The following is a 25,397-nucleotide window of genomic DNA, read 5'->3' as shown; positions in this document are numbered from 1 at the left end:
TCCTTTTTTTTTTATTCCTGGCTATTTTGGGAAATTGCCACATGCATGGTTGAAATGGAGAATTTGTTTGTGCAGTTAAATTTGGTAAAATAGGTGATGTTGTCTTATGCTATAATTTTACATTGTAGATGATTGTGAGAAGGAAGATGGAAATCCAGCTGAGGAACTGGAAAACATGGAAGAATTGGATGATAGTTTTGATAAGTATGGCAAAACTTAAGTAACCCATGTGGGTTGAATTGGAAATAACCATTCATAATTAGGGGCCTATTAATCTGTAGTAATGACTTTGTCTGTTCATAATTAGAGGCCTATTAATCTGTATTAATGACTTTGTCTGTTCATAATTAGGGGCCTATTAATCTGTAGTAATGACTTTGTCTGTTCATAATTAGGGGCCTATTAATCTGTAGTAATGACTTTGTCTGTTCATAATTAGGGGCCTATTAATCTGTATTAATGACTTTGTCTGTTCATAATTAGAGGCCTATTAATCTGTAGTAATGACTTTGTCTGTTCATAATTAGGGGCCTATTAATCTGTAGTAATGACTTTGTCTGTTCATAATTAGGGGCCTATTAATCTGTAGTAATGACTTTGTCTGTTCATAATTAGAGGCCTATTAATCTGTAGTAATGACTTTGTCTGTTCATAATTAGGGGCCTATTAGTCTGTAGTAATGACTTTGTCTGTTCATAATTAGGGGCCTATTAATCTGTAGTAATGACTTTGTCTGTTCATAATTAGAGGCCTATTAATCTGTAGTAATGACTTTGTCTGTTCATAATTAGAGGCCTATTAATCTGTAGTAATGACTTTGTCTGTTCATAATTAGGGGCCTATTAATCTGTAGTAATGACTTTGTCTGTTCATAATTAGGGGCCTATTAGTCTGTAGTAATGACTTTGTCTGTTCATAATTAGGGGCCTATTAATCTGTAGTAATGACTTTGTCTGTTCATAATTAGGGGCCTATTAATCTGTAGTAATGACTTTGTCTGTTCATAATTAGAGGCCTATTAATCTGTAGTAATGACTTTGTCTGTTCATAATTAGGGGCCTATTAATCTGTAGTAATGACTTTGTCTGTTCATAATTAGAGGCCTATTAATCTGTAGTAATGACTTTGTCTGTTCATAATTAGAGGCCTATTAGTCTGTAGTAATGACTTTGTCTGTTCATAATTAGGGGCCTATTAGTCTGTATTAATGACTTTGTCTGTTCATAATTAGAGGCCTATTAATCTGTATTAATGACTTTGTCTGTTCATAATTAGGGGCCTATTAATCTGTATTAATGACTTTGTCTGTTCATAATTAGAGGCCTATTAATCTGTAGTAATGACTTTGTCTGTTCATAATTAGAGGCCTATTAATCTGTAGTAATGACTTTGTCTGTTCATAATTAGAGGCCTATTAGTCTGTAGTAATGACTTTGTCTGTTCATAATTAGGGGCCTATTAGTCTGTATTAATGACTTTGTCTGTTCATAATTAGAGGCCTATTAATCTGTATTAATGACTTTGTCTGTTCATAATTAGGGGCCTATTAATCTGTATTAATGACTTTGTCTGTTCATAATTAGGGGCCTATTAATCTGTAGTAATGACTTTGTCTGTTCATAATTAGGGGCCTATTAATCTGTAGTAATGACTTTGTCTGTTCATAATTAGGGGCCTATTAATCTGTAGTAATGACTTTGTCTGTTCATAATTAGGGGCCTATTAATCTGTAGTAATGACTTTGTCTGTTCATAATTAGGGGCCTATTAATCTGTAGTAATGACTTTGTCTGTTCATAATTAGGGGCCTATTAATCTGTAGTAATGACTTTGTCTGTTCATAATTAGAGGCCTATTAGTCTGTAGTAATGACTTTGTCTGTTCATAATTAGGGGCCTATTAATCTGTAGTAATGACTTTGTCTGTTCATAATTAGGGGCCTATTAGTCTGTAGTAATGACTTTGTCTGTTCATAATTAGAGGCCTATTAATCTGTAGTAATGACTTTGTCTGTTCATAATTAGGGGCCTATTAATCTGTAGTAATGACTTTGTCTGTTCATAATTAGGGGCCTATTAATCTGTAGTAATGACTTTGTCTGTTCATAATTAGGGGCCTATTAATCTGTATTAATGACTTTGTCTGTTCATAATTAGAGGCCTATTAATCTGTAGTAATGACTTTGTCTGTTCATAATTAGAGGCCTATTAGTCTGTAGTAATGACTTTGTCTGTTCATAATTAGAGGCCTATTAATCTGTAGTAATGACTTTGTCTGTTCATAATTAGAGGCCTATTAATCTGTATTAATGACTTTGTCTGTTCATAATTAGAGGCCTATTAATCTGTAGTAATGACTTTGTCTGTTCATAATTAGGGGCCTATTAGTCTGTATTAATGACTTTGTCTGTTCATAATTAGAGGCCTATTAATCTGTAGTAATGACTTTGTCTGTTCATAATTAGGGGCCTATTAGTCTGTAGTAATGACTTTGTCTGTTCATAATTAGGGGCCTATTAATCTGTAGTAATGACTTTGTCTGTTCATAATTAGAGGCCTATTAATCTGTAGTAATGACTTTGTCTGTTCATAATTAGAGGCCTATTAATCTGTAGTAATGACTTTGTCTGTTCATAATTAGGGGCCTATTAATCTGTAGTAATGACTTTGTCTGTTCATAATTAGAGGCCTATTAATCTGTAGTAATGACTTTGTCTGTTCATAATTAGGGGCCTATTAATCTGTATTAATGACTTTGTCTGTTCATAATTAGAGGCCTATTAATCTGTAGTAATGACTTTGTCTGTTCATAATTAGAGGCCTATTAGTCTGTAGTAATGACTTTGTCTGTTCATAATTAGGGGCCTATTAGTCTGTAGTAATGACTTTGTCTGTTCATAATTAGGGGCCTATTAATCTGTAGTAATGACTTTGTCTGTTCATAATTAGAGGCCTATTAATCTGTAGTAATGACTTTGTCTGTTCATAATTAGGGGCCTATTAATCTGTATTAATGACTTTGTCTGTTCATAATTAGAGGCCTATTAATCTGTAGTAATGACTTTGTCTGTTCATAATTAGAGGCCTATTAGTCTGTAGTAATGACTTTGTCTGTTCATAATTAGAGGCCTATTAATCTGTAGTAATGACTTTGTCTGTTCATAATTAGGGGCCTATTAATCTGTAGTAATGACTTTGTCTGTTCATAATTAGAGGCCTATTAATCTGTAGTAATGACTTTGTCTGTTCATAATTAGGGGCCTATTAATCTGTAGTAATGACTTTGTCTGTTCATAATTAGGGGCCTATTAATCTGTAGTAATGACTTTGTCTGTTCATAATTAGGGGCCTATTAATCTGTATTAATGACTTTGTCTGTTCATAATTAGGGGCCTATTAATCTGTAGTAATGACTTTGTCTGTTCATAATTAGAGGCCTATTAGTCTGTAGTAATGACTTTGTCTGTTCATAATTAGGGGCCTATTAATCTGTAGTAATGACTTTGTCTGTTCATAATTAGAGGCCTATTAATCTGTAGTAATGACTTTGTCTGTTCATAATTAGGGGCCTATTAATCTGTAGTAATGACTTTGTCTGTTCATAATTAGGGGCCTATTAATCTGTAGTAATGACTTTGTCTGTTCATAATTAGGGGCCTATTAATCTGTAGTAATGACTTGTCCATCTGTCTATGATAACTTCCAGTTGAAAGTAAATAGAGTACTAGTACTTCTTTTAACTCTAAATTCTGTTGTTTAATAAGGAGTTAAATTCCTTTGTGTAATTAAGCATGAAGTTTCCCCAATTTTTTTTAAACAAAATGAGGGATGTATTTTTTCCAGTTATGAATTTTTTAAAGGACTACTATTTTTTTTTCAATTGATTTTATTTTCAATTACTGGGGTAACACAATTTTCATATAAACGAATTTTATTCCCAAAGCAGGGAAAATTATTTTCACAGTATGTTGGGTCAGGTACTGTAAACAATGCCATTGTTGACTTTTCAGATTGCCAGACAAGGCTGTGGCTAAGTATGCCTTTGTGGGGGTGGTGAGAAAACAAAACGAGAGGCGTAATCTGATCGGCTACGAGTGTAAGGAATGCTATGAGGTAAGTCTTATGTTTTTTTGGTTCTATTGGATTACTGACAAATACTTCTCAAGAATTATTTATGTCTTTCTCGTTTTTATTGATATATATCTGGGAACTTGACATTGTAGATAAAAAGCTGATGATTTTACTACAACATCAGAAATCAGGTTTCAACTGTTATCTTATTTCAGTACTTTCACATTGAAAACTTTCCACAAAATAATGATTGTGTTAATTGTAGTTTCTGTACAAAGACAATCCTAGTTATCTCAAAATCAGTTTGGCCATGCAAAAACTTAAGATATCGAGGTGAATGAGTTTATTTTATTGTCAGAACTAAATGTTTACTTTGAGTTATCCGAGTTTTAGATAACAAGGTTTGACTGTGTATCATTTCTCTTACAAGTTTTGTCATTGTGAATCATGTTTCAGTTTTGTTATGAGCTAAAATCAGACTGAATTGTTATGAGCTAAAATCAGACTGAACTCTAGAATGATACATTTACAGTATTCATAATCCATTTTCTTACCTGAAAATAATCTTTATCAAAAACACAAATATTCTTCTACTTTGCGGCAGTTTCATATTCCGCTCTGACTAAAAGAATTGAGTCACAATAATGGGCAATGATACAATAATGTTACTATAGTGTTGGATCCTTTTGAAGTTGGAGGCAGTATTAAAATTTTTTATATTTGCTGTTTTCTGCCTGGTACTAACCGTAGGTTGGTTGTTTTTCTCTGGGTAGCTCCAAAACCAGGCACGTCTTTAAATGACCCTGGCTGTTAATAGGACATTAAACAAACCAAACCGTTTTCTGTTTTTGAAGTACTACTCTGCGATGGGTTTGAGTGATGAAGAGGTGAGACAGAGAGTCCAGACATGCTCCAAACATCGTGCCCACTATGTTCCACCCGAGACCCCGCCCCACTTCTGGTCTGTGGGCTTCCCTGACACACAGGAGTGTGAAGAGAGAGGTATGCAGATTCCCTGTTGAAAAAGACTTGGGGGGGGGGGGGCAAAATATAGGTTTCCTCTCCTTTCTGTCTTGTACGTAGTATATATAATCCCGTCTGTCTTGTACGTAGTATATATAATCCCGTCTGTCTTGTACGTAGTATATATAATCCCGTCTGTCTTGTACGTAGTATATATAATCCCGTCTGTGTTGTACGTAGTGTACATAATCCCGTCTGTCTTGTACGTAGTATATATAATCCCGTCTGTCTTGTACGTAGTATATATAATCCCGTCTGTCTTGTACGTAGTATATATAATCCCGTCTGTCTTGTACGTAGTGTACATAATCCCGTCTGTCTTGTACGTAGTATATATAATCCTGTCTGTCTTGTACGTAGTGTACATAATCCCGTCTGTCTTGTACGTAGCTATAGTATATAAATGTATATATATATCATCCCGTCTGTCTTGTACGTAGTGTACATAATCCCGTCTGTCTTGTACGTAGTATATATAATCCCGTCTGTGTTGTACGTAGTGTACATAATCCCGTCTGTCTTGTACGTAGTATATATAATCCCGTCTGTCTTGTACGTAGTGTACATAATCCCGTCTGTCTTGTACGTAGTGTACATAATCCCGTCTGTCTTGTACGTAGTATATATAATCCCGTCTGTCTTGTACGTAGTATACATAATCCCGTCTGTCTTGTACGTAGTATACATAATCCCGTCTGTCTTGTACGTAGTATATATAATCCCGTCTGTCTTGTACGTAGTATACATAATCCTGTCTGTCTTGTACGTAGTGTACATAATCCCGTCTGTCTTGTACGTAGTGTACATAATCCCGTCTGTGTTGTACGTAGTATATAAATGTATATATATATCATCCCGTCTGTCTTGTATGTAGTATATATAATCCTGTCTGTCTTGTACGTAGTATACATAATCCCGTCTGTCTTGTATGTAGTATACATAATCCCGTCTGTCTTGTACGTAGTATATATAATCCCGTCTGTGTTGTACGTAGTATATATAATCCCGTCTGTCTTGTACGTAGTATACAAATTTATCCTGCAACTGCCACCGCATTGTCGGAATACACCCACCGTATATATTTTTGCTGTATACGGCAGTGACGGAAAACAGCTGTATTTTGGAATCTTAGCACGTGCGTCAGTTCGACTGACCTACTTCAAAGTGAAACTACGTTTAAAAGGCGAACATATTTCTGTCTTTTTTGACACCGTTTCACTTAAAAATGATTATTTTTGATGATTATTTTAATGACTGTTGCAGGATAAATAGAATACATGGTCAGTGTCTTAAAATATAAGCTGTATTTTTGGCTCGGGACAGAAAGACAAAAGTGGCTCGCCAAGGCTCGCCACTTGTTGTCTTTCTTTACCCTCGCCAAAATACAGCTTATATTTTAAGACACTGACCATGTATTCTTTATGTATATACATAATCCCGTCTGTCTTGTACCTAGTATACAAATGTATATATATAATCCCGTCTGTCTTGTACGTAGTACAGTGCATTCCGCTTAATCGGGTTGCCTATTTGCGGGGACTTTTTACCCGATTAACCGACTTACCCGATAAGCCGAAATGCACGTCGCCATCTTGGATTTGGTCCGTAATGGTAGTCAGACTTGGGTCGATTTTGGATGAAAATATTTGCGTTATTATTGTTAATAAACGGTGTTTTTGTTTGTGCTTTTACTGATGTCAAATTGTCAGATTACTATTACTAATTGTATAAAAATGTGTGTATTAAAATAACAAAACCTTAATGATTTTCTTATTCACGGCACAGTACAATCGTAGCACCTCAAATCGGGGGGTCATACATCCCTGTTTCATCCGTGTGTTCCTGATTTGACATACGATCTAAGGACTCGCCGACAATTACATCTAAAATCATTTATGTTTATCATAGAGACATTCTTATGTTCGCTTTGAAGTTTAAAATATTCCATATTATTTCCAATTACCAAAGCACAGAGATCGGAGAAACCGAGTTTATTTAGGTCGTTTCCTGTGGTATAAATTTATACGAACTTGACACTGGCAGTCACTGATAAAACAACACGAAATCCAATGTAATGTTTTTATTAACCAGTTCTAATCCTAACCTGAATAGGAATTATGAGCTAACGTCGGGCGTCTGTCCTTTTACTGCTCGCTACTGATTTTTAACTCACCTGTGTATCGGTGTCGTCACATTTCCCCGTGGCGAACCCCTCACTTTGGATTCGCCACATACAGTAAGCGGTGATATCAATCGATCTGTAGCAATATCAGACCCAGGTAAAAACCTATTGTTTGGGTTTTTGCTTCGAAGATTTTACATCCCAGACGTAAAAGTTTAATTGTCTAGTCGCTTAATTATGCTTTTAAAACCCCATTACGTTTTGCCTGCTGCTGACTCAAAAAATAACATTTAATTTTACCCACAATTCTTAGTCGACTTCCTGTTGGGGAAAAACCACACGAGGCAGAATCAACAACAACACAGTTCTGAACATGACAAAACCCCGACATAACATTACCGTTTAAGGTAATATTTAACTGTTTTTTGACATTTGAACCATCAAAATTACACTATTTGTTGATAAATGTCTAAAACTTAAAGAAATACGCGATGACTTTCGTGAAAATCGGAGCATTTCTATTTTTTGTCCCGATTGTTCTATTCGAATAACCGAAAAATACGACTTTTCCAACCCAATTAAACGAATTTTTTTAACATGATTTAAGAGAAAATGGTTTTGGTTTTTGAAATTTTACCCAATTAAACGAAATACCCGATTATGCGTTACCAGATTAAGTGGAATGCACTGTATATATAATCCCGTCTGTCTTGTACGTAGTATATATAATCCTGTCTGTGTTGTACGTAGTGTACATAATCCCGTCTGTCTTGTACGTAGTATATATAATCCCGTCTGTCTTGTACGTAGTATATATAATCCCGTCTGTCTTGTACGTAGTATACATAATCCTGTCTGTCTTGTACGTAGTATACATAATCCCGTCTGTCTTGTACGTAGTATATATAATCCCGTCTGTCTTGTACGTAGTATATATAATCCCGTCTGTCTTGTACGTAGTATATATAATCCTGTCTGTGTTGTACGTAGTGTACATAATCTTGTCTGTCTTGTACGTAGTGTACATAATCCCGTCTGTCTTGTACGTAGTATACAAATGTATATATATAATCCCCGTCTGTCTTGTATGTAGTGTACATAATCTTGTCTGTCTTGTACGTAGTATACAAATGTATATATATAATCCCGTCTGTCTTGTATATATGTAGTATACATAATCCCGTCTGTCTTGTATGTAGTATATATAATCCCGTCTGTGTTGTACGTAGTATATATAATCCCGTCTGTGTTGTACGTAGTATATATAATCCCGTCTGTGTTGTACGTAGTGTACATAATCCCGACTGTCTTGTACGTAGTATATATCATCCCGTCTGTGTTGTACGTAGTGTACATAATCCCGTCTGTCTTGTACGTAGTATACAAATGTGTATATATATAATCCCGTCTGTCTTGTATGTAGTATATATAATCCCGTCTGTCTTGTATGTAGTATATATAATCCCGTCTGTCTTGTACGTAGTGTACATAATCCCGTCTGTCTTGTACGTAGTATATATAATCCCGTCTGTCTTGTATGTAGTATATATAATCCCGTCTGTCTTGTATGTAGTATATATAATCCACTGTCTTTTACATAGTGTACATAATCCCGTCTGTCTTGTACGTAGTATATATAATCCCGTCTGTCTTGTATGTAGTATATATAATCCACTGTCTTTTACATAGTGTACATAATCCCGTCTGTCTTGTACGTAGTGTACATAATCCCGTCTGTCTTGTACGTAGTATATATAATCCCGTCTGTCTTGTATGTAGTATATATAATCCACTGTCTTTTACATAGTGTACATAATCCCGTCTGTCTTGTACGTAGTGTACATAATCCCGTCTGTCTTGTACGTAGTATATATAATCCCGTCTGTCTTGTATGTAGTATATATAATCCCGTCTGTCTTGTATGTAGTATATATAATCCACTGTCTTTTACATAGTGTACATAATCCCGTCTGTCTTGTACGTAGTATATATAATCCCGTCTGTCTTGTACGTAGTGTACATGATCCCGTCTGTGTTGTACGTAGTGTACATGATCCCGTCTGTCTTGTATGTAGTGTACATAATCCCGTCTGTCTTGTATGTAGTATATATAATCCCGTCTGTCTTGTATGTAGTATATATAATCCCGTCTGTCTTGTATGTAGTATATATAATCCCGTCTGTCTTGTATGTAGTATACATAATCCCGTCTGTCTTGTACGTAGTATACAAATGTATCTATATAATCCCGTCTGTCTTGTATGTAGTATATATAATCCCGTCTGTGTTGTATGTAGTATACAAATGTATCTATATAATCCCGTCTGTCTTGTATGTAGTATATATAATCCCGTCTGTCTTGTATGTAGTATACATAATCCCGTCTGTCTTGTACGTAGTATACAAATGTATCTATATAATCCCGTCTGTCTTGTATGTAGTATATATAATCCCGTCTGTGTTGTATGTAGTATATATAATCCCGTCTGTCTTGTATGTAGTATATATAATCCCGTCTGTCTTGTACGTAGTATACAAATGTATCTATATAATCCCGTCTGTCTTGTATGTAGTATATATAATCCCGTCTGTCTTGTATGTAGTATATATAATCCCGTCTGTCTTGTATGTAGTATATATAATCCCGTCTGTCTTGTATGTAGTATATATAATCCCGTCTGTCTTGTATGTAGTATATATAATCCCGTCTGTCTTGTATGTAGTATATATAATCCCGTCTGTCTTGTATGTAGTATATATAATCCCGTCTGTGTTGTACGTAGTATATATAATCCCGTCTGTCTTGTACGTAGTATATATATAATCCCCACTGTCTTTTACATAGTGTACATAACACCCAAAGTTAATCAGCACTCTACCTGCTTCATTCTTTGAGGGATGTTTATCAAACTTCACACAATGATAAAGATTCATAATGTCTCTGACAAATTCAAGTTTCGGGTATTTTGGGTCAAGGTCATCAAGGACATTGTTACTTATTTTAGTCGGGGACATTTACTACTGTAGCAATACCCAGTATGCTTGTTGATGATGGGGTATATCTGTGTGAGGCCCGGGACAGATTTATAGATGATGGGGTATATCTGTGTGAGGCCCGGTACAGATTTATAGATGATGGGGTATATCTATGTGAGGCCCGGTACAGATTTATAGATGATGGGGGTATATCTATGTGAGGCCCGGTACAGATTTATAGATGATGGGGGGTATATCTATGTGAGGCCCGGTACAGATTTATAGATGATGGGGTATATCTATGAGAGGCCCGGTACAGATTTATAGATGATGGGGGTATATCTATGTGAGCCCCTGTACAGATTTATAGATGATGGGGGTATATCTATGTGGGCCCCTGTACAGATTTATAGATGATGGGGGTATATCTATGTGGGCCCCTGTACAGATTTATAGATGATGGGGGTATATCTATGTGAGGCCCTGGACAGATTTTTAGATGATGGGGGTATATCTGTGTGAGGCCCGGTACAGATTTATAGATGATGGGGTATATCTGTGTGGGCCCCTGTACAGATTTATAGATGATGGGGGTATATCTATGTGGGCCCCTGTACAGATTTATAGATGATGGGGTATATCTATGTGAGGCCCGGTACAGATATATAGATGATGGGGGTATATCTGTGTGAGGCCCGGTACAGATTTATAGATGATGGGGGTATATCTATGTGGGCCCCTGTACAGATTTATAGATGATGGGGTATATCTATGTGAGGCCCGGTACAGATTTATAGATGATGGGGGTATATCTATGAGAGGCCCGGTACAGATTTATAGATGATGGGGGTATATCTATGTGAGGCCCTGTACAGATTTATAGATGATGGGGTATATCTATGTGAGGCCCTGTACAGATTTATAGATGATGGGGTATATCTATGTGAGGCCCGGTACAGATTTATAGATGATGGGGTATATCTATGTGAGGCCCGGTACAGATATATAGATGATGGGGGTATATCTATGTGGGCCCCTGTACAGATTTATAGATGATGGGGTATATCTATGTGAGGCCCAGTACAGATTTATAGATGATGGGGTATATCTATGTGGGCCCCTGTACAGATTTATAGATGATGGGGTATATCTATGTGAGGCCCGGTACAGATATATAGATGATGGGGGTATATCTGTGTGAGGCCCGGTACAGATTTATAGATGATGGGGGTATATCTATGTGGGCCCCTGTACAGATTTATAGATGATGGGGTATATCTATGTGAGGCCCGGTACAGATTTATAGATGATGGGGGTATATCTATGAGAGGCCCGGTACAGATTTATAGATGATGGGGGTATATCTATGTGAGGCCCTGTACAGATTTATAGATGATGGGGTATATCTATGTGAGGCCCTGTACAGATTTATAGATGATGGGGTATATCTATGTGAGGCCCGGTACAGATTTATAGATGATGGGGTATATCTATGTGAGGCCCGGTACAGATATATAGATGATGGGGGTATATCTATGTGGGCCCCTGTACAGATTTATAGATGATGGGGTATATCTATGTGAGGCCCAGTACAGATTTATAGATGATGGGGTATATCTATGTGGGCCCCTGTACAGATTTATAGATGATGGGGTATATCTATGTGAGGCCCGGTACAGATATATAGATGATGGGGGTATATCTGTGTGAGGCCCGGTACAGATTTATAGATGATGGGGGTATATCTATGTGGGCCCCTGTACAGATTTATAGATGATGGGGTATATCTATGTGAGGCCAGGTACAGATTTATAGATGATGGGGGTATATCTATGAGAGGCCCGGTACAGATTTATAGATGATGGGGGTATATCTATGTGAGGCCCTGTACAGATTTATAGATGATGGGGTATATCTATGTGAGGCCCTGTACAGATTTATAGATGATGGGGGTATATCTATGTGAGGCCCTGTACAGATTTATAGATGATGGGGTATATCTATGTGAGGCCCGGTACAGATATATAGATGATGGGGGTATATCTATGTGGGCCCCTGTACAGATTTATAGATGATGGGGTATATCTATGTGAGGCCCGGTACAGATATATAGATGATGGGGGTATATCTGTGTGAGGCCCGGTACAGATTTATAGATGATGGGGGTATATCTATGTGGGCCCCTGTACAGATTTATAGATGATGGGGTATATCTATGTGAGGCCCGGTACAGATTTATAGATGATGGGGGTATATCTATGAGAGGCCCGGTACAGATTTATAGATGATGGGGGTATATCTATGTGAGGCCCTGTACAGATTTATAGATGATGGGGTATATCTATGTGAGGCCCTGTACAGATTTATAGATGATGGGGTATATCTATGTGAGGCCCGGTACAGATTTATAGATGATGGGGTATATCTATGTGAGGCCCGGTACAGATATATAGATGATGGGGGTATATCTATGTGGGCCCCTGTACAGATTTATAGATGATGGGGTATATCTATGTGAGGCCCAGTACAGATTTATAGATGATGGGGTATATCTATGTGGGCCCCTGTACAGATTTATAGATGATGGGGTATATCTATGTGAGGCCCGGTACAGATATATAGATGATGGGGGTATATCTGTGTGAGGCCCGGTACAGATTTATAGATGATGGGGGTATATCTATGTGGGCCCCTGTACAGATTTATAGATGATGGGGTATATCTATGTGAGGCCCGGTACAGATTTATAGATGATGGGGGTATATCTATGAGAGGCCCGGTACAGATTTATAGATGATGGGGGTATATCTATGTGAGGCCCTGTACAGATTTATAGATGATGGGGTATATCTATGTGAGGCCCTGTACAGATTTATAGATGATGGGGTATATCTATGTGAGGCCCGGTACAGATTTATAGATGATGGGGTATATCTATGTGAGGCCCGGTACAGATATATAGATGATGGGGGTATATCTATGTGGGCCCCTGTACAGATTTATAGATGATGGGGTATATCTATGTGAGGCCCAGTACAGATTTATAGATGATGGGGTATATCTATGTGGGCCCCTGTACAGATTTATAGATGATGGGGTATATCTATGTGAGGCCCGGTACAGATATATAGATGATGGGGGTATATCTGTGTGAGGCCCGGTACAGATTTATAGATGATGGGGGTATATCTATGTGGGCCCCTGTACAGATTTATAGATGATGGGGTATATCTATGTGAGGCCAGGTACAGATTTATAGATGATGGGGGTATATCTATGAGAGGCCCGGTACAGATTTATAGATGATGGGGGTATATCTATGTGAGGCCCTGTACAGATTTATAGATGATGGGGTATATCTATGTGAGGCCCTGTACAGATTTATAGATGATGGGGGTATATCTATGTGAGGCCCTGTACAGATTTATAGATGATGGGGTATATCTATGTGAGGCCCGGTACAGATATATAGATGATGGGGGTATATCTATGTGGGCCCCTGTACAGATTTATAGATGATGGGGTATATCTATGTGAGGCCCAGTACAGATTTATAGATGATGGGGTATATCTATGTGAGGCCCGGTACAGATTTATAGATGATGGGGGTATATCTATGTGAGGCCCTGTACAGATTTATAGATGATGGGGTATATCTATGTGAGGCCCGGTACAGATTTATAGATGATGGGGGTATATCTATGTGGGCCCCTGTACAGATTTATAGATGATGGGGGTATATCTATGTGGGCCCCTGTACAGATTTATAGATGATGGGGTATATCTATGTGGGCCCCTGTACAGATTGATAGATGATGGGGTATATCTATGTGGGCCCCTGTACAGATTTATAGATGATGGGGTATATCTATGTGGGCCCCTGTACAGATTTATAGATGATGGGGTATATCTATGTGGGCCCCTGTACAGATTGATAGATGATGGGGTATATCTATGTGAGGCCGGGTACAGATTTATAGATGATGGGGGTATATCTATGTGAGTCTCTACTCACTTTATGTTTAATTTATATCCACTCCACTCAGGTTACCTCAATAAGGAAGAAGATATGGACGAACAAGATATACGACCAGCATTTAGGAGACGAAGAAAACTGAAGAAAATATTCAAGTCCAAAAATGAATCTGAAGAAGAGAAGGAATCTGACTTAGAGAGATAAAAGTTGTGTTACTGTATGAGATATGAAGTAGTGTTACTGTATGAGATATGAAGTAGTGTTACTGTATGAGATATGAAGTAGTGTTACTGTATGAGATATGAAGTAGTGTTACTGTATGAGATATGAAGTAGTGTTACTGTATGAGATATGAAGTAGTGTTACTGTATGAGATATGAAGTAGTGTTACTGTATGAGATATGAAGTAGTGTTACTGTATGGAGATATGAAGTAGTGTTACTGTATGAGATATGAAGTACTGTTACTGTATGAGATATGAAGTAGTGTTACTGTATGAGATATGAAGTAGTGTTACTGTATGAGATATGAAGTAGTGTTACTGTATGAGATATGAAGTAGTGTTACTGTATGAGATATGAAGTAGTGTTACTGTATGAGATATGAAGTAGTGTTACTGTATGAGATATGAAGTAGTGTTACTGTATGAGATATGAAGTAGTGTTACTGTATGAGATATGAAGTAGTGTTACTGTATGGAGATATGAAGTAGTGTTACTGTATGAGATATGAAGTAGTGTTACTGTATGAGATATGAAGTAGTGTTACTGTATGAGATATGAAGTAGTGTTACTGTATGAGATATGAAGTAGTGTTACTGTATGAGATATGAAGTAGTGTTACTGTATGGAGATATGAAGTAGTGTTACTGTATGAGATATGAAGTAGTGTTACTGTATGAGATATGAAGTAGTGTTACTGTATGAGATATGAAGTAGTGTTACTGTATGAGATATGAAGTAGTGTTACTGTATGAGATATGAAGTAGTGTTACTGTATGAGATATGAAGTAGTGTTACTATATGAGATATGAAGTAGTGTTACTGTATGAGATATGAAGTAGTGTTACTGTATGAGATATGAAGTAGTGTTACTGTATGGAGATATGAAGTAGTGTTACTGTATGAGATATGAAGTAGTGTTACTGTATGAGATATGAAGTAGTGTTACTGTATGGAGATATGAAGTAGTGTTACTGTATGAGATATGAAGTAGTGTTACTGTATGAGATATGAAGTAGTGTTACTGTATGAGATATGAAGTAGTGTTACTGTATGAGATATGAAGTAGTGTTACTGTATGAGATATGAAGTAGTGTTACTGTATGAGATATGAAGTAGTGTTACTGTATGGAGATATGAAGTAGTGTTACTGTATGAGATATGAAGTAGTGTTACTGTATGAGATATGAAGTAGTGTTACTGTATGAGATATGAAGTAGTGTTACTGTATGAGATATGAAGTAGTGTTACTGTATGAGATATGAAGTAGTGTTACTGTATGAGATATGAGTAGTGTTACTGTATGAGATATGAAGTAGTGTTACTGTATGAGATATGAAGTAGTGTTACTGTATGAGATATGAAGTAGTGTTACTGTATGAGATATGAAGTAGTGTTACTGTATGGAGATATGAAGTAGTGTTACTGTATGAGATATGAAGTAGTGTTACTGTATGAGATATGAAGTAGTGTTACTGTATGGAGATATGAAGTAGTGTTACTGTATGGAGATATGAAGTAGTGTTACTGTATGAGATATGAAGTAGTGTTACTGTATGAGATATGAAGTAGTGTTACTGTATGAGATATGAAGTAGTGTTACTGTATGAGATATGAAGTAGTGTTACTGGTATGAGATATGAAGTAGTGTTACTGTATGAGATATGAAGTAGTGTTACTGTATGAGATATGAAGTAGTGTTACTGTATGGAGATATGAAGTAGTGTTACTGTATGAGATATGAAGTAGTGTTACTGTATGGAGATATGAAGTAGTGTTACTGTATGAGATATGAAGTAGTGTTACTGTATGAGATATGAAGTAGTGTTACTGTATGAGATATGAAGTAGTGTTACTGTATGAGAGATGAAGTAGTGTTACTGTATGAGATATGAAGTAGTGTTACTGTATGAGATATGAAGTAGTGTTACTGTATGAGATATGAAGTAGTGTTACTGTATGAGATATGAAGTAGTGTTACTGTATGAGATATGAAGTAGTGTTACTGTATGAGATATGAAGTAGTGTTACTGTATGAGATATGAAGTAGTGTTACTGTATGGAGATATGAAGTAGTGTTACTGTATGAGATATGAAGTAGTGTTACTGTATGAGATATGAAGTAGTGTTACTGTATGGAGATATGAAGTAGTGTTACTGTATGAGATATGAAGTAGTGTTACTGTATGAGATATGAAGTAGTGTTACTGTATGAGATATGAAGTAGTGTTACTGTATGAGATATGAAGTAGTGTTACTGTATGAGATATGAAGTAGTGTTACTGTATGAGATATGAAGTAGTGTTACTGTATGAGATATGAAGTAGTGTTACTGTATGAGATATGAAGTAGTGTTACTGTATGAGATATGAAGTAGTGTTACTGTATGAGATATGAAGTAGTGTTACTGTATGAGATATGAAGTAGTGTTACTGTATGAGATATGAAGTAGTGTTACTGTATGAGATATGAAGTAGTGTTACTGTATGAGATATGAAGTAGTGTTACTGTATGAGATATGAAGTAGTGTTACTGTATGAGATATGAAGTAGTGTTACTGTATGAGATATGAAGTAGTGTTACTGTATGAGATATGAAGTAGTGTTACTGTATGAGATATGAAGTAGTGTTACTGTATGAGATATGAAGTAGTGTTACTGTATGAGATATGAAGTAGTGTTACTGTATGAGATATGAAGTAGTGTTACTGTATGGAGATATGAAGTAGTGTTACTGTATGAGATATGAAGTAGTGTTACTGTATGAGATATGAAGTAGTGTTACTGTATGAGATATGAAGTAGTGTTACTGTATGAGATATGAAGTAGTGTTACTGTATGAGATATGAAGTAGTGTTACTGTATGAGATATGAAGTAGTGTTACTGTATGAGATATGAAGTAGTGTTACTGTATGAGATATGAAGTAGTGTTACTGTATGAGATATGAAGTAGTGTTACTGTATGAGATATGAAGTAGTGTTACTGTATGAGATATGAAGTAGTGTTACTGTATGAGATATGAAGTAGTGTTACTGTATGGAGATATGAAGTAGTGTTACTGTATGAGATATGAAGTAGTGTTACTGTATGAGATATGAAGTAGTGTTACTGTATGAGATATGAAGTAGTGCTCCTGTATGAGATATGAAGTTGTGCTCCTGTATGAGATATGAAGTAGTGTTACTGTATGAGATATGAAGTAGTGTTACTGTATGAGATATGAAGTAGTGTTACTGTATGAGATATGAAGTAGTGTTACTGTATGAGATATGAAGTAGTGTTACTGTATGAGATATGAAGTAGTGTTACTGTATGAGATATGAAGTAGTGTTACTGTATGAGATATGAAGTAGTGTTACTGTATGAGATATGAAGTAGTGTTACTGTATGAGATATGAAGTAGTGTTACTGTATGAGATATGAAGTAGTGTTACTGTATGGAGATATGAAGTAGTGTTACTGTATGAGATATGAAGTAGTGTTACTGTATGAGATATGAAGTAGTGTTACTGTATGAGATATGAAGTAGTGTTACTGTATGGAGATATGAAGTAGTGTTACTGTATGGAGATATGAAGTAGTGTTACTGTATGAGATATGAAGTAGTGTTACTGTATGAGATATGAAGTAGTGTTACTGTATGAGATATGAAGTAGTGTTACTGTATGAGATATGAAGTAGTGTTACTGTATGGAGATATGAAGTAGTGTTACTGTATGAGATATGAAGTAGTGTTACTGTATGAGATATGAAGTAGTGTTACTGTATGAGATATGAAGTAGTGTTACTGTATGAGATATGAAGTAGTGTTACTGTATGAGATATGAAGTAGTGTTACTGTATGAGATATGAAGTAGTGTTACTGTATGAGATATGAAGTAGTGTTACTGTATGAGATATGAAGTAGTGTTACTGTATGAGATATGAAGTAGTGTTACTGTATGAGATATGAAGTAGTGTTACTGTATGAGATATGAAGTAGTGTTACTGTATGAGATATGAAGTAGTGTTACTGTATGAGATATGAAGTAGTGTTACTGTATGAGATATGAAGTAGTGTTACTGTATGAGATATGAAGTAGTGTTACTGTATGAGATATGAAGTAGTGTTACTGTATGAGATATGAAGTAGTGTTACTGTATGGAGATATGAAGTAGTGTTACTGTATGAGATATGAAGTAGTGTTACTGTATGAGATATGAAGTAGTGTTACTGTATGAGATATGAAGTAGTGTTACTGTATGAGAAATGAAGTAGTATTACTGTATGGAGATATGAAGTAGTGTTACTGTATGAGATATGAAGTAGTGTTACTGTATGAGATATGAAGTAGTGTTACTGTATGAGATATGAAGTAGTGTTACTGTATGAGATATGAAGTAGTGTTACTGTATGGAGATATGAAGTAGTGTTACTGTATGAGATATGAAGTTGTGTTACTGTATGGAGATATGAAGTAGTGTTACTGTATGAGATATGAAGTAGTGTTACTGTATGAGATATGAAGTAGTGTTACTGTATGGAGATATGAAGTAGTGTTACTGTATGAGATATGAAGTTGTGTTACTGTATGAGATATGAAGTAGTGTTACTGTATGAGATATGAAGTTAGTACTCCTGTATGAGATATGAAGTAGTGTTACTGTATGGAGATATGAAGTAGTGTTACTGTATGAGATATGAAGTAGTGTTACTGTATGAGATATGAAGTAGTGTTACTGTATGGAGATATGAAGTTGTGCTCCTGTATGGAGATATGAAGTTGTGCTCCTGTATGGAGATATGAAGTAGTGTTACTGTATGAGATATGAAGTAGTGTTACTGTATGGAGATATGAAGTAGTGTTACTGTATGAGATATGAAGTAGTGTTACTGTATGAGATATGAAGTTGTGCTCCTGTATGGAGATATGAAGTTGTGCTCCTGTATGAGATATGAAGTAGTGTTACTGTATGAGATATGAAGTAGTGTTACGGTATGAGATATGAAGTAGTGTTACTGTATGGAGATATGAAGTTGTGCTCCTGTATGGAGATATGAAGTTGTGCTCCTGTATAGAGATATGAAGTTGTGCTCCTGTATGGAGATATGAAGTTGTGCTCCTGTATGGAGAGAAGAATATATTACTGACTTGGAGAGATGTCATCTGGAGAATCAAAATCCTTTATTTAATAACACAGGACACTAAAAAGTTATAGAGAAAGGAATTATTTCAGGAATAATTTAGATTGTAAATAATATATATGTGTATATTTGATAATATCTTAGCTGGATTTATCACAGTAAAACACCATCATCATTTTGAGGCAGAGTCTCTTTGTAGTAGCTGGTGGCTACTTCACTGAATAACATATAGTCAGGAGGCCTGTTGTTTGTATTCTAGAGCAATTGGTTTAAACATACCAAAACAGAATAGTCGATCATCTACTCGTTCATACGATACACGAATACACGATGTCTTAAGAAAGTTTTAATGTATAAGGTGATGGTACCAGAATCAGATCACCAAACAGCATTTTGTGAACACTTGTTAAAAAGACAGAATATGAAATAGATACATTTATGGTTTATATATTAAGAGAAGAATATCAAAGGGTGTTTCAAAAACTCAAAATTGTCACCCGAAGCTGACATGAACTATTGAATGCTCGGATATCACCAATTAGCTTTTCTGGTTTTTGTCTTGTCTGCAAGGAAGACTTGAATCGAGACATTTGTAATGGTGTTACTTTTCCACCTGTGATGTCAGCATTCCACTTCAAAATCTGTTTTTAGATCCGTTCCTCAAAAAGTGTAAGTCCAACTTTAACCAAAGTTGGTATATAATTAGATCACATAGTGAACATGTCATCACAGCCTTGATTTACGGAGTATTTATATCGCCCATTTTTTACGGAGTATTTATATCACTCAGAGTTTTTGGTCCTGTGGATATGATGCCATGGAAACCTGGACTTTAAAGTTTTGTGTTTAGTAGAGTTTCTCGAAAAGTATCAACATCATTTCAACCAAACCTGGAATATAGCAACATTGTAGCATAGACATCTCTATACACTCTACAGATTAAATGAAGTTTAATTTTTAGAATAAAAACATTATATTTTGAGAAATTGATATAAAATCTTTATTGCTTTTCAAATTGATTTACAAATTGGTTTATAGCCAAACTGGAATGAATTTTGTAATAATTCAGATGTGTTTTTTCTCACTTTTCAGAAAAGAAAAAAAAAACATATTTAGGATTAATGATACATTATATTATTTTATAGGTGAAGTTTGAGAATTCGTAATTTTGTGAAATTAATATTTGCTTTGCAGTACATCAATATTTACACGTCTTTAATGTATACAAGGTACTTCCATACTATTATATGGAGGTTTTTGAAACATATGCCAAAATGTTAGTGAGAGCTTACCATGCTGACAAGGGGGCCGCGGTGGCCCGAGTGGTTAAGGTGTCCCGACACTTTATCACTAGCCCTCCACCCCTGGGTTCGAAACCTATGTGGGGCAGTTGCCAGGTACTGACTGTAGGCCGGTGGTTTTTCTCGAGGTACTCCGGCTTTCCTCCACCTCCAAAACCTGGCACGTCCTTAAATGACCCTGGCTGTTAATAGGACGTTAAACAAAAACAAACCAAACCAAATGCTGACAAAGTGGGACAGGCAAGTCATATATGATTGTGTTATGTGTTGTGTGTAATTTTCGTTCCAAATGAAAGCTGGTGCCTAAAATGGATCACAGACTGAATTTTTCAATAGTGCACACTTCAAAGGAACATTTTTATAAGCACATCATTATCTAAGAATGATCTTTGGGAATTTATATCAAGAAAATAATTCTGTTGTCTAGATCTTTTTCTTTCATGTAAAAATATAAACATAGGCCTTGTACATGCCATTTTTTAAACAATGTAACAACATTCAAGACTTTGAAATATTTATTCTAGTGTCATTAATAAACTTGTTAATTGATAGGGAAATGAAATATTTATTCTAGTGTCATCAAACTCGTTTGTTGATAGAGAAGAATTATTGTTATCCATTCTATCACTAAATTTTGATTTAGAATTGGTTTTAATGAAAAGTGATCTGCTCTGGGTATTGTCACCATCCCTGTGGAAAGAAAAGTCATTTCTCCATGAGACCTTGTATTTCATTGCTGTATATGTACTTGTAGTGGAGATAGATTGTGTGGTCTAGCAAGTGTTTTCCTATGGGTTTGTAAATTGAACAGATAATTTATTGTCTGAATCAAGATTTAAATACATGTACATATCTTAATACATAATATAAGTTATTGTGTTGATTATATGTGTAAAAAAATGAATTAATGAAAATAAATATTATAATCTTGAAGTGTTTTTTTTATTATCATTTAAGTAAAAAAAAAGAAGGAAAAAAATTGTGAACCCAGGACGTCAGAACACTAGCCGGATGCTTTACCAATTGAGCTACCTGGTCGCCGATGATCGACCCAGTCCAGTCCCGCTACACAGCATATATCAGTCCAGTCACGCTACACAGCCTGTATACATTTTGTATATTAAAATTCTTGTTTCTTAGGTATGAGAAAACATCTCGACGTTTATTTTTATCACATCCTAGCAATTTCCTCCATCTTACCTTCGGGATTTTAAATCTATACATGTCCCATTGTCCGTCCTCTGACACCATAAAAGAGGAAAAGGAGGTGTTAAAATGAAATAGTAAGAAGGATAAATATTTAAAATGTAGTGCCAAGCTGAATCAAGGTAAGACTATCGGAAAGGTTGAATAAGAATGAAGTGGTCAGTCAGTATATGACCAACATACAGTAAATGCATTTGTCCCTTAATAATAAAACTCATATTTATAAAAGTGGTGGTTTGTTTAGAAGAAGAGAATGTAACTGGAAGTCCAGGTGAGGGAAAGTGACTAAGAGAGAGCCAGTGAAAGTGACTAAGAGAGAGCCAGTGAAAGTGACTAAGAGAGAGCCAGTGAAAGTCACTCAGAGAGAGCCAGTGAAAGTCACTCAGAGAGAGCCAGTGAAAGTCACTAAGAGAGAGCCAGTGAAAGTCACTAAGAGAGAGCCAGTGAAAGTCACTAAGAGAGAGCCAGTGAAAGTCACTAAGAGAGAGGCAGTGAAAGTGACTAAGAGAGCCAGTGAAAGTCACTAAGAGAGAGCCTGTGAAAGTCACTCAGAGAGCCAGTGAAAGTGACTAAGAGAGAGCCAGTGAAAGTCACTAAGAGAGAGCCAGTGAAAGTCACTAAGAGAGAGCCAGTGAAAGTCACTAAGAGAGAGCCAGTGAAAGTCACTAAGAGAGAGCCAGTGAAAGTCACTAAGAGAGAGTCAGTGAAAGTGACTAAGAGAGAGCCAGTGAAAGTGACTTGGAGAGAGTCAGTGAAAGTCACTAAGAGAGAGTCAGTGAAAGTGACTAAGAGAGAGCCAGTGAAAGTCACTAAGAGAGATTCAGTGAAAGTCACTAAGAGAGAGTCAGTGAAAGTCACTAAGAGAGAGTCAGTGAAAGTCACTAAGAGAGAGTCAGTGAAAGTCACTAAGAGAGAGTCAGTGAAAGTCACTAAGAGAGAGTCAGTGAAAGTGACTAAGAGAGCCAGTGAAACTGACTAAGAGAGAGCCAGTGAAAGTGACTAAGAGAGAGTCAGTGAAAGTGACTAAGAGAGAGTCAGTGAAAGTGACTTGGAGAGAGTCAGTGAAAGTCACTAAGAGAGAGTCGGTGAAAGTCACTAAGAGAGAGCCAGTGAAAGTCACTAAGAGAGAGTCAGTGAAAGTGACTAAGAGAGAGTCAGTGAAAGTGACTAAGAGAGAGTCAGTGAAAGTCACTAAGAGAGAGTCAGTGAAAGTCACTAAGAGAGCCAGTGAAAGTCACTAAGAGAGAGCCAGTGAAAGTCACTAAGAGAGAGTCAGTGAAAGTGACTAAGAGAGAGCCAGTGAAAGTCACTAAGCGAGAGACAGTGAAAGTCAATAAGAGAGAGACAGTGAAAGTCACTAAGAGAGAGCCAGTGAAAGTCACTAAGAGAGAGCCAGTGAAAGTCACTCAGAGAGAGCCAGTGAAAGTCACTAGGAGAGAGCCAGTGAAAGTGACTAAGAGAGAGCCAGTGAAAGTCACTAAGAGAGAGCCAGTGAAAGTCACTCAGAGAGAGCCAGTGAAAGTCACTAAGAGAGAGCCAGTGAAAGTCACTAAGAGAGAGCCAGTGAAAGTCACTAAGAGAGAGCCAGTGAAAGTCACTAAGAGAGAGCCAGTGAAAGTCACTAAGAGAGCCAGTGAAAGTCACTCAGAGAGAGCCAGTGAAAGTCACTCAGAGAGAGCCAGTGAAAGTGACTAAGAGAGAGCCAGTGAAAGTGACTAAGAGAGAGCCAGTGAAAGTCACTCAGAGAGAGCCAGTGAAAGTCACTCAGAGAGAGCCAGTGAAAGTCACTCAGAGAGCCAGTGAAAGTCACTCAGAGAGAGTCAGTGAAAGTGACTAAGAGAGAGCCAGTGAAGGTCACTAAGAGAGAGCCAGTGAAAGTGACTAAGAGAGAGCCAGTGAAAGTCACTAAGAGAGAGTCAGTGAAAGTCACTAAGAGAGAGCCAGTGAAAGTCACTAAGAGAGAGCCAGTGAAAGTCACTAAGAGAGAGCCAGTGAAAGTCACTAAGAGAGAGCCAGTGAAAGTCACTAAGAGAGAGTCAGTGAAAGTCACTAAGAGAGAGCCAGTGAAAGTCACTAAGAGAGAGCCAGTGAAAGTCACTAAGAGAGAGCCAGTGAAAGTCACTAAGAGAGAGTCAGTGAAAGTCACTAAGAGAGAGACAGTGAAAGTCACTAAGAGAGAGCCAGTTAAAGTGACTAGGAGAGAGCCAGTGAAAGTGACTTGGAGAGAGTCAGTGAAAGTCACTAGGAGAGAGCCAGTGAAAGTAACTAAGAGAGAGCCAGTGAAACTGACTAAGAGAGAGTCAGTGAAAGTCACTAAGAGAGAGTCAGTGAAAGTGACTAAGAGAGAGTCAGTGAAAGTGACTAAGAGAGAGTCAGTGAAAGTGACTAAGAGAGAGTCAGTGAAAGTGACTAAGAGAGAGCCAGTGAAAGTCACTAAGAGAGAGACAGTGAAAGTCACTAAGAGAGAGACAGTGAAAGTCACTAAGAGAGAGTCAGTGAAACTGACTAAGAGAGAGTCAGTGAAAGTGACTAAGAGAGAGTCAGTGAAAGTGACTAAGAGAGAGTCAGTGAAAGTGACTAAGAGAGAGCCAGTGAAAGTGACTAAGAGAGAGTCAGTGAAAGTCACTAAGAGAGAGACAGTGAAAGTCACTAAGAGAGAGACAGTGAAAGTCACTAAGAGAGAGTCAGTGAAAGTCACTAAGAGAGAGACAGTGAAAGTCACTAAGAGAGAGCCAGTGAAAGTGACTAAGAGAGAGCCAGTGAAAGTGACTAAGAGAGAGTCAGTGAAAGTCACTAAGAGAGAGCCAGTGAAAGTCACTAAGAGAGAGCCAGTGAAAGTCACTAAGAGAGAGCCAGTGAAAGTCACTAAGAGAGAGCCAGTGAAAGTGACTAGGAGAGAGCCAGTGAAAGTCACTAAGAGAGAGCCAGTGAAAGTCACTAAGAGAGAGCCAGTGAAAGTCACTAAGAGAGAGTCAGTGAAAGTCACTAAGAGAGAGCCAGTGAAAGTCACTAAGAGAGAGCCAGTGAAAGTCACTAAGAGAGAGTCAGTGAAAGTCACTAAGAGAGAGCCTGTGAAAGTGACTAAGAGAGCCTGTGAAAGTCACTAAGAGAGAGCCAGTGAAAGTCACTAAGAGAGAGCCAGTGAAATTGAAGTTGACTATACATGTGATGTTTCAGTGTGAGTATTACTGTTTTACTAGACTATGTCAATATATATGAGAGATGTCAGTTATATTAGATAATTAGATCAAAAAAGAATTATCCATTAAAAACACTTTTGTACCAGACAGGTGGGTTTTTTTTTACCAGATAGGTGACCTTTTTTCCAGTCGTAATCTGTAAAAACATTCGTAAAAAGCATCTAGGCCTATATCTTA

At 36.8% G+C, this 25,397-nt stretch overlaps 2 protein-coding genes across 2 annotated transcripts in view; both read left to right on the top strand.

The window, feature by feature from the left end:
* The window catches only part of LOC117316981, a 35,002-nt gene extending 20,531 nt beyond the window's left edge, over positions 1-14,471 (top strand). The window contains exons 9-12 of the mRNA XM_033871760.1: positions 129-204; positions 4,009-4,111; positions 4,924-5,071; positions 14,237-14,471. Coding sequence (XP_033727651.1) covers positions 129-204; positions 4,009-4,111; positions 4,924-5,071; positions 14,237-14,370 — 461 coding nt within the window. The 3' untranslated portion in view covers positions 14,371-14,471. The remainder of the gene's footprint in view (positions 1-128; positions 205-4,008; positions 4,112-4,923; positions 5,072-14,236) is intronic.
* A 6,563-nt stretch (positions 14,472-21,034) lies between these two features.
* Positions 21,035-25,127, top strand: LOC117316979 (proteoglycan 4-like). The gene is made up of 4 exons (XM_033871758.1): positions 21,035-21,054; positions 22,573-22,959; positions 23,241-23,707; positions 23,815-25,127. Exons 1-4 carry the CDS (start codon positions 21,035-21,037, stop codon positions 25,125-25,127), a joined length of 2,187 nt encoding a protein of 728 aa, XP_033727649.1.
* Positions 25,128-25,397: the final 270 nt, after the last annotated feature.

This window comes from Pecten maximus, chromosome 18 (assembly GCF_902652985.1).
Source record: "Pecten maximus chromosome 18, xPecMax1.1, whole genome shotgun sequence".
In the NCBI taxonomy this organism is placed as follows: Eukaryota; Metazoa; Mollusca; class Bivalvia; order Pectinida; family Pectinidae; genus Pecten; species Pecten maximus.
Note: the sequence above shows the minus strand (reverse complement) of the source record. Positions and strands in the feature narration are given on the sequence as shown.

Bases quoted from the DNA above. Each gene is read 5' to 3' on its own strand.
- LOC117316979 (XM_033871758.1), top strand. From the start codon at position 21,035: ATGCTGACAAAGTGGGACAG. The intron at 21,055-22,572 runs GCAAGTCATATA...AAAGTCACTCAG, and splicing joins ATGCTGACAAAGTGGGACAG to AGAGCCAGTGAAAGTGACTA. The intron at 23,708-23,814 runs GTGACTAAGAGA...AGTCACTCAGAG, and splicing joins CTCAGAGAGAGCCAGTGAAA to AGCCAGTGAAAGTCACTCAG.